The sequence below is a fragment of the Setaria viridis genome, chromosome 5 (assembly GCF_005286985.2).
Source record: "Setaria viridis chromosome 5, Setaria_viridis_v4.0, whole genome shotgun sequence".
In the NCBI taxonomy this organism is placed as follows: Eukaryota; Viridiplantae; Streptophyta; class Magnoliopsida; order Poales; family Poaceae; genus Setaria; species Setaria viridis.
In genome coordinates this window covers 20,040,927-20,050,514 of record NC_048267.2, presented here as the reverse complement: position 1 = coordinate 20,050,514, position 9,588 = coordinate 20,040,927, and the positions used below count along the sequence as shown (strand labels likewise).

General features: G+C 40.9%; 1 protein-coding gene across 1 annotated transcript; it reads left to right on the top strand.

The window, feature by feature from the left end:
- Positions 1–201: 201 nt before the first annotated feature.
- On the top strand, positions 202–8,682 carry LOC117857703 (2-oxoglutarate and iron-dependent oxygenase domain-containing protein CP2). Its single transcript, XM_034740523.2, has 9 exons — positions 202–657; positions 1,414–1,461; positions 3,255–3,431; positions 3,508–3,658; positions 3,751–3,837; positions 5,843–5,967; positions 7,061–7,179; positions 8,159–8,270; positions 8,356–8,682. The coding sequence occupies exons 1-9, from the start codon at positions 328–330 to the stop codon at positions 8,389–8,391; spliced, it is 1,185 nt and encodes a 394-aa protein (XP_034596414.1). The 5' UTR covers positions 202–327; the 3' UTR covers positions 8,392–8,682.
- The last annotated feature ends 906 nt before the right edge of the window (positions 8,683–9,588 follow it).

The following is a 9,588-nucleotide window of genomic DNA, read 5'->3' as shown; positions in this document are numbered from 1 at the left end:
ATTAGCACAGTGTTCTGCAATTAGTTTTATAATTGGCTCATGATTAGTTTTTTCTAATTAGCATCCGAACATCCGATGTGACACTGTTAAAATTTAGCATCTCGTATCGGAACACCCCTTAGTGTGTGCAGAGATATTACAACAGTACCCAGATCAGAGGCTAAAAAAAATTCCGCCCGAGTCCGCCGTTGTCATTTGCCACCCTGCTCTTAGGGGGCCGTGGAACGACAATAACCACTCGTCCCGAAACCCTAACGCTGCCCTCAAATTGTTCTACCAAACCCTAGCCCTAAACGGCTCGATGCTGTGAGATCGCCCACAGTGCCCATGGCTCTGGAAGGCCCGGCGGAGCGACGGGACGAGGTCCAGGTGGCGATGGGGAATGGGAACGGCGTGGCACCGTTGCAAGTGTCGCGGCCGGCCGGCCGGCCTGCGGCGGCGACGGCGCCATACGCGGACCGGCGGCTACGGCTGAACCCCAACGCGGAGCACAAGCCGCAGGACTACAGCGATGTGCGCGGCGAGTACGCGCCGGCCGTCTACAGCGCACTCGAGCGGCATCTCCCACCGAGCCTCCTCGACGCCGACCGTGGCGTCAAGCTACACTTCATGCGGGACATTCTTGCGCGCTACTGGCCCCAGGGCGAGCGCAACAAGGTTCGGATTTCGATCCCTCCTAGGTACTTGATGATATGTATGGGCATTAGTCCGATTCATGCAAGGTGGTTGTTTTTTGTTGTTATTTTTATGGGTAGAATACTTTATTTTGCTAGGATTGTGGGTGGCAGTTAAGTAACTTTTTTGTTGGCAAATCAGTTAAAATTTCAGTATTTTTATTTTGCTTATTGATGGCTATTTCGTTAGTGTCAATTTTCTTTAAGAGCTGTGGCAGTTTTCGCCAGGCCAGGGGTCAGGTTAGGATTGGGTTTAATCAACAATCCTAGAATTCAATGATCTGCAGAGGGGATGGCTTGGCAAGGTGGCGATGGGCTTTGCTGGCTGTGGGCATGGAGGTATATTGCTGTGCAGTGGAGAGATATTGCTGGCAGGAGGTGGTTGGGGCAGTGACGAGCAATCAGAGATTTGGAGAAATCCGGGTGGGGGGTGGGGTGGGGGGGGGGGGGGTTGCAGCACACTGATGCCTAGTTTGGAGGGCTACTGCTGACAAAGGGCTCTCTGTTAGTGTTCACAGATGCACATTTTGACCTTGGAAAATTTCCTCATTGAAACAAGTACATTAGTTGTACGGCATCAAGACGTTTAGGGCTTTGTGTTACATTTAATTTCATTTGCTTTCAATGCCACCAAATTTTCTAGCAAGGTCACTTCCCTTTTCTACCTTAGCTTTTACTTCACAAATATCCTAATTAGCTTGCTACTAAGGCTCTCATGTCAAGTATCTTCATATTACAGGTGCAAAGACACAAAGAATACAGACAGAGGATACTCCACCTTTACAAGGTTTGCAGTTTTACTCTTATTCATGTGAATAGCACACAGTAATACAGCTAGATTTGCCTGTGAAATATCCAATGTGGTCAATTTATCATGTTTTGAAAGCCTTGGATTTTTTCTTTTGGAGTTCTGTTGGAATAACATTGAACAAACTGCCATGAAATGTGTATTGCATTTGTATTATTCATATTGGATCTGCTATTTGTGATGCCCAGAGTCTAGGTTATTTTGTATCTGAAGTTTGTCGCCATGCAACGTGCTGTGCACACAGGATATCTGAAATCATAGACAAAAAGTTCACATCCAGAATGCTATGCAATTGCCGGTTGCATGGATGGCCCTTCAAGCCAGTATGCCATACATAATCTGTGAGTTTCACAACAGGCCTATACAGCTATAACTAGAGCACATGCTTCTTGTATTCATAGGTTTGAGGATTTGGGTGTAATTTTGAAAATATATTTGTTCTATTTCAGCTTGATCACAACAATAGTAAAGCCTTATCATGTTGGCTTTTCAACCAGGATCACCGATTGATAAACACACAAGCGCTTGCCCATAGGAGAAAACAAGAAGAAACACTCAAGAGCCTTTTGTGGTGCGGCACAACTAGCACCTTTTTCTCCTTTTCTTTCTCATGTTCACAAAGCAAGTTACATAGATATATATAGGCCTTGTTTGGCAGAGCTTCAGATCACTTGGATCTGAAGCTGCAGGTACATTAGGAGCATTTAGATGAATAATTTTGTTTCTAGTTTAGACTAAATACAGATATTTAAATCAATTTATTTAGCCTTCAAAGTTCAAACTACAGATCCAACCTGGATCTCGGAGCTAAAACTGTGCCAAACAGTCCCATAGGGTAGAACCTAGCTGATTTTACACTAGAGCAACCCGTTCACACAATCAGCTTGTTTCTAGAGTTCACATTGACTTTGATATACTACTTGACTCTTCAAGTAGCACATCACTCTTTGAGTGGTGTAGTGGTAGGTTGAAGACAATGACAGGATCAGATAGGAGTGGTTCGGTGGCTGGTGTTGGGGACTGCCATGCACAACTCTGCAGCTTTTTATTTAGTGCTGGGACGTTCTTGTGAAAATAACTTAACGGAATCTTTTGTGGCCTTCCAGCTTGTATTGTATGTTTGAGTTTAGACTATTGATAATGGAAGAGCTAAAATGCTACTTTAAAAAAAAAACTTGACTGAAGGGGGAAGGACCGCCCCCACGGCATTGCACTAAGAAGAAAATCTCAGCCAAGCCGGCCGAGAAAACCCCCGAACCCTATAGGGCCGCACCTTAACCTGGGCCGACTACGACTAACTAGTTTGACGACCACTGCAACTACCCCATAGTAGGAGGGCCCAAACCAACTATAGGTGCCACAGGCTGTCGCCTTGCCACTATATTTTCGAGTTGCCAGCAAGGTTTTTTTTTTTTTTTTTTTTTTTTTTTTTGCTGCCACCAGGATTTGAACCCTGGTTGATGCCACCCTCAACTGGGGAGCTTACCACTACACTACAAGAGTGTTGGCAGCTAAAATGCTATTTGACAAATTTGAAAAGTATATATTAAACAAATCCCTGGATCCTAATTTTCTGAACTTGCCGAGTTGGACACATGTACCCTGTGTCGAATTCTGACTCCCGCATGCATGTCCTGGTGACATTTCTTGGATGTCATGAAATCATCATTCTTGGAAACTTAAATATTATATGGCTATGCTGATTTTCATAACATTATTTGTTCCTTGTTTTCTGCTAGAAACCCACCTATTTTATTTTTTTTCTCTGGCAGCCTCTTCATGAAGAATTATACAATATGCATCCTTCAGCATTCTTTTTACCAACATTCCTTGAAGCAGTTAGTAGCAATTCAGAAGAAAGCTTTAGAAGTATTATGACTGAGCCAATTCCTGGAGTTTATTCGTTTGCTATGTTGCAGCCAGCTTTCTGTGAGATGTTATTGGAAGAGGTATGGTAAATTCAAAAGAAAATAAACTTTTCTTCAAGCTTTGCTCATGAATCTCTAATTGTGTGCACCTTTGTAGGTAGAGAACTTTGAAAAATGGGTCCATGCAATGAAATTTAAGATTATGAGGCCAAATACAATGAACAAGTATGGTGCTGTCCTTGATGATTTTGGTCTGGAAGCTATGCTGAACCAGTTCATGGAACAGTTCATAGCTCCAATTTCTAGAGGTTGTATGAATGACTGCTACATTTATAGAGGGCTAACACTTGTTTCAATTCATGATTCTCATATTGATTTTATTTTCTGGGTTGATCTTCAGTTTTTTATGCTGAAGTTGGTGGAGGAACATTGGACTCACATCATGCTTTTGTTGTTGAATATGGGAAAGACAGGGATGTTGAACTCGGTAAGTTCTCGCACGGTAGTTAGAAACTCCCTTTCGAAGTGTACATATCTGAGTGCAATCAGTTTTCATAATTATTTCTTTTGCTTTTAGTATTTTTGTTCACACAAAAGTTAAATTGTACCTGTTGGAGGTACACTTGCAACAAACTCATGGACATTCCCCTGCTGTTTTCAGGGTAGAAAATAAGATATCCAGTTGTTGCTTGTTACCATCCCATGAGCCAACTGTTTTGCACCTTTCAACTAAAAAAGCATGAATAAAGCTAGTATCTTTATTATAGATAAGAGATACTAATGTTATTTTGTCCCTGAGGTTGCATGGCTGTCTCACCCACACTCCTCAATTTGTAATTACTTTGTGAGCCCCCTAAACTTTGAACCCCGTTGTGGCATTGGCCCAAATCACTGTTAGTTTAACTGCTAGTGCTGCTGCGGCATCAGTTGTAGTATTATACTGGTATACTGTTATCCATTCTTTCCTTTTATCACTGTTTCCTTTATTTTTCGTTTCTGTTGATCAAACACGTCACTAACATGGCTATAAAGATGATGCCATCAATTTGACTAATTACTTGATCAGTCGACTAAATATTTTGTTTTCATATATTATTGTATTTCTGGTGAACTTTACCAGTAGCCCGTGTATTCTGGTGAACAGGCCCTATTTGCATGTAGGAATTATGTATTAATGCTCCTTTCAAAAACCATGTGTACTTCGCCAATATTAGATTATAATTTCATTCTTTTCAAGGAGGATTTGCTTTACATTTTTTATACAATTCATATTAGGGATGGCAATTTCCCCTGTGGGGGCGGATCCCCACGGAGACCCGACCCGAATGGGGCAGGGATGGGGGCCAAATTTGTCACGGGGGAAGCGGGTGGGGCTGCGAAACAGAAACGGGATGGGGGCGGGGAGTTCCCCCCTGCAGGGTACCACAGGGACCCTGAAATGCTCATGGCCCATAAAAACTCACATCCGGGTCCCTCAACTCTCAAAACACATTTTCAGGTCCCCCAACTTATCTCAGGGTGTCCTCCAAGTCCTTAAACTTTCAAAATGCATTTTAAAATACCCCAATCAAGCGCCAAGCAACACATGCGTGATCACTAGCATAAGGTGGTTGTGAAGGCAACGAGCGAGGAAGAAGCATTGCCATCAGCGACAGCCGACACGTATTAAGATTTGAAAATGTATTTTGAGAGTTTAGGGACCCAGATGAAACCCGAGGATAAGTTTGGGGGCCTAAATATGCACTTTGAGAGTTTAGGCACCCAGATGATACCTTGAGACAAGTTTGCGGACCTGAAAATGCATTTTGAGAGTTTAGGGACCGGATGACACCACAAGACAAGGGACCGGCTGTGTATTTTACTCAGAATTTTACATTGACACTTTGATATGCTATAGGTGAATGGTTGTGAAAGGAATACCTGTTTTTTCAGAACTACTGTTAAACTATGTGTACGAAGCTTCCCCCCCCCCCCCCCCCCCCCCCCCCCCCAAAAAAAAAAAAAAAAAAAACTTTAGCCAACTAATGGCAAATACATTCATTTTCCAACTGCGAGTGGTAGCCCTTACCCACTGAACATTCTCGAATGGCAGGAAGCCTGTTCTGCTTTCTGTGAGAAATGGTGTTACATATTAAGTTAGTAGAAAATTGTACGTCTTAATTTTTTCCGGAAAATCTGCTTTACTGTAGAATTCTAAGATGAGATGTCAAGTTTTATTCTGATAGCTGCACATGTGTGCATCATGTTGCTGGTCTCTTCAAGATTCAATATTTTACTCTTGGTTTTTTTATAACTTAAGATGAACTAATATATGGTGTTCCCTTACCAGTGAGAATTTTAATTTAATTTCAATACATCTTTAAATTTGTTTTATTAGTGCCAAGGAAGCGAAATAATGTTCCATTACATTTTTACTGTATGAACATATGTGAACAAGTGGGATATCTTCTTTTTTTTTTTTTGTTCTGAACTGTTAATGTTTGCTTTTTTAGGTTTTCATGTTGATGATTCTGAAGTTACATTAAATGTTTGCCTTGGCAAACAATTCTCTGGTGGTGAATTATACTTCCGAGGCATTCGTTGTGAGAATCATGTGAATTCAGAGACACAACATGAGGTTTGTTGTGACTCCTTATTGAAACCTGCGCAACTTTCTGAATATTTATCATTTTGGTTTCTATTTTATCTGCCATGCATGCTAAGTCATGCTTTTCTGATAGATTTTGAGTATGCTCCTCGTACCCATCTATTTTTTTATTTGTATTCCAGAGTTTGTCATTGACTAATGATGGTACAGGGCATATACAATCAACAGCTAGATTATTTAGTTGCATTTTACCTTTTGTGAATAAAACTGAGGCAATAATAGGCTCTATGAATTAATGGATAAGAGAACACTTAGGATTTAGGAATCACAGAAGGAATATGAACAAAGAAGTTTCAAGTTTGTATATTTATGTTTTTATTAGTTGTTAGCTAACTATTACGGGATGTTATATTGCTTAAATATTGATCCAGTAAATAGCATAATAAAGGGAGCAACAAATGTGCTACCACATCTTAGGGTGATACCATGCTGCTAACTCATGATAGCACCTCTAAATGTGCATAAAAAGTTATATAAAAACAAATGAATCTATAGAACATATCATGTACCCTTCTGCAAAATTTGAGCTTGAAAAAAAAACTCGTGCAAGAAACAAAAAAGAGATTTTTCGTTCAAGCTCAAGTTTTGAATGATGGTAGATGATAATGTGATTTATCTATTGATATTTTCCATAGATTTTTTTATGCATGGTAGCACTGGAGTTACTCACGTACAGCAGGTACAATAATGTGATTTATCTATTGATATTTGCTTCATGTGTGGTTTCAGACAATTTTCCATTATTCTTGGAGAGTTATCTCCCGTACTGTTTTGTATCTTATAAGTTAGAACTTGCACTAGTGTATATTCTATTGGATAGATAGCTTGTGTTTCAGGACTAAGGAGAGATTTGGTGTTTGCATGTGAATCTATAACATTATTATATCCTGTTATAGCATTCTGTGTTTTGAGTGGTCAATATTTTGTTCTAGTTCTATCAGAAACATTCTTGTTTCTACTAATATAGCTTCTAGTCATGTTACTTCTTTCTTGTTGACAAGCAGTTACGTTATCTTCAAGTGTCATGCTTCCTACATTCTTATCTGTCTGATCTTTTGTGCAGGAAATGTATGATTACACTCATATTCCTGGACAGGCTGTACTCCATCGTGGTCGACATAGGCATGGTGCTCGAGCTACATCATCTGGACTCAGAATCAATCTGCTTTTGTGGTGCCGGAGGTATACAGGCCTTTTCCTACTGTTCCATTTTTATCATTGGTTCCTGAGCACATTGGAATCAATATGTATTTGCAGATTTCATAGCACTTGTCTACTGTGTATATGCTAGTGACGCCTGACGTTTGACATATATTGATATATTCATGTCTAAATTTGTCTTATTATCGTTTATTGAAAATGTTGATACAGTATAGGTGCTTTTCCGGTCAAAAGGTTGTCAACTTGTCATTCTGCTCTTGCCATTTTTGTTGAGTACAGGAGTTATATTGCGATGCTGCATAATGGCAATTTGCATAGTCATTCTGTGTATTTGTTCTGTGCTTTGATTTATCAGCTCCATTGCCTACTTGTTTCTAATCAAGGGTCTGACTGTAAAAGATACATGGCTGCATGCATGGTGGTCTTAGTTTGATGACCTCGGTGGCTCAGTTTTCTTGCATGAATGAGTAACCTACACCCCTCATGCAGTCTCCTCGACCACCTTGTCAATGCCATTATGCAGTATGGTGTATCGTGAAACTTCACAGCTGTTCTGATCCTAAGTTCCCAACCTTCACACTAAACAAAACTCAGCAGCGTCTAAGGTTGTGTTCAGATCCTGTAATTGGCAAAGGCATACCCAGATATTTGTTCCTATAGTTTTCATTTCAATTATATGGATCACAGAATTATGGGTTTGCATGTTTTGGAAGCGTCTAAGGTCGCGTTCAGATCCTGTAATTGGCAAAGGCATACCCAAATATTTGTTCCTATAGTTTTCATTTCAATTATATGGATCACAGAATTATGAGTTTGCATGCTTTGGATGCTCGATGCATACATAAGGAGTGAAAAGATATGGAGTCTCCGGAATGTAAAGTTTGTGGACAGAAAGCAACCCAAATGTCAAACTCCTGGCTACTGTCAGCATGTAAAGTTATACTTTGACTAACAAGTGTTTGTGAAATGCTGCAACTGAATGAGTTCTTCCTATGTACAGCTCTGTGTTCAGGGAGATGAAGAAATACCAGAAGGATTTTCCTAGCTGGTGTGGTGAGTGCCAGCGCGAAAAAAGGGAAAGGCAGAGTCAGTATGTTAAAGCAACTAAGATGGTAAGTCGCTAATTTATGTAGTTTAGTACGTGTCTTAGCTAATCCTTTGTTGTCGGCTCTCAGACGTTTGCTTTCTTTTGAGTAGGCGTTTCTCAGGGGTGCTGGAGGCGCAATGATCTAATTCATACGAAGGCATGTATTTTATACAAATTTGTATCATACTAAACTTTGTTCATCATTTGGGACTTGAAGAGGTGGTCTTTGTAGACTGTAGTCAACAGTCAACTTTCTGTTAGACGGCTCATCGTGGTCTTTGTAGACTGTAGTCAACAGTCAACTTTCTGTTAGGCTCATCGACGCGATCACAGGTGTATGTAAATGTAAGCTTACTGTGATTAAGTCCAGCTGAAACAAATGTAAAAACGGGTGATAATCTGGTAGCGTAGCAAGAAATGCTACTTCGGACATACAATTTTTGTGGCGTCTATATGCTCACATTATTATTAGATTTACTACTTCCTCCGTTTCATTCAAATTGCAGGTCATTTTAGTTTTAGTTTGTTAGTTCATAGATATTATTATGCATGTAGATATAGCTTCTGTCTAGGTGTATAATAATATCTATAAATTATAAAAGTTAAAATGACCTGCAATTTGGAACGGAGGGAGTAGTTATCAACCGCTTTTGAGATTTTGTTATCCATCAATCGATGTGCCGGAGCGTTGGATCAGTTATGGACAGTGGAGATCGTCTCATATTTAATTCATCTGCCGCGTACGCTCTTGTGTATTTTATGCGCCCGATTATACGTTATCCGGTCCGCAGAGATTCCTGCTGTTGGTCCAGCCACCCGTTTAGCGCGTTGGCTCCCCCACCCGCGGCCTCATCACCTCCTGTCCGCTCTCTCGCGGAGCTGCTGCAGGAAGCGCAAAACCCTAAGGTCCCGTTTGGATACACAATGCTAAATTTTAGCATCCTCAAATGGAGTGCTAAAGTTTAGCACTTGAGGTTGTTTGGATACAGTGCTAAAATTTAGCACTTGGGGTTGTTTTGAGGTTGTTTGGATACAGTGCTAAAATTTAGCACATTAGGTGAGAAATGACTACATTGCCCTCATTTATGACTGACTTGGGGAAAAGTGGAGAGGAGAGAGAGGGGGGCACCAGGGGAAAAAATGAGCTTGGGACCACTTTTAGCACCCATTAGCACCTTTTAGCACCCCTTGGGTGTGCTAAAGAAAATGGGGGTGCTAAACTTTAGCACACCCCTTTTAGCACCCCTGTTTGGGAGCCCAAGTGCTAAAAGGTGCTAAAGTTTAGCACCCCCTATCCAAACGGGGCCTAAGTCTGGATCTCGTCTCCGGTGATCTTTGGCCAT

Coding starts and splice junctions, on each gene's coding strand:
- LOC117857703 (XM_034740523.2), top strand. CDS start 328: ATGGCTCTGGAAGGCCCGGCGGAGCGACGGGACGAGGTCCAGGTGGCG. Junction 1,462..3,254: donor GGATACTCCACCTTTACAAG/GTTTGCAGTTTT, acceptor TTTCTCTGGCAG/CCTCTTCATGAAGAATTATA. Junction 3,838..5,842: donor AGACAGGGATGTTGAACTCG/GTAAGTTCTCGC, acceptor TTGCTTTTTTAG/GTTTTCATGTTGATGATTCT.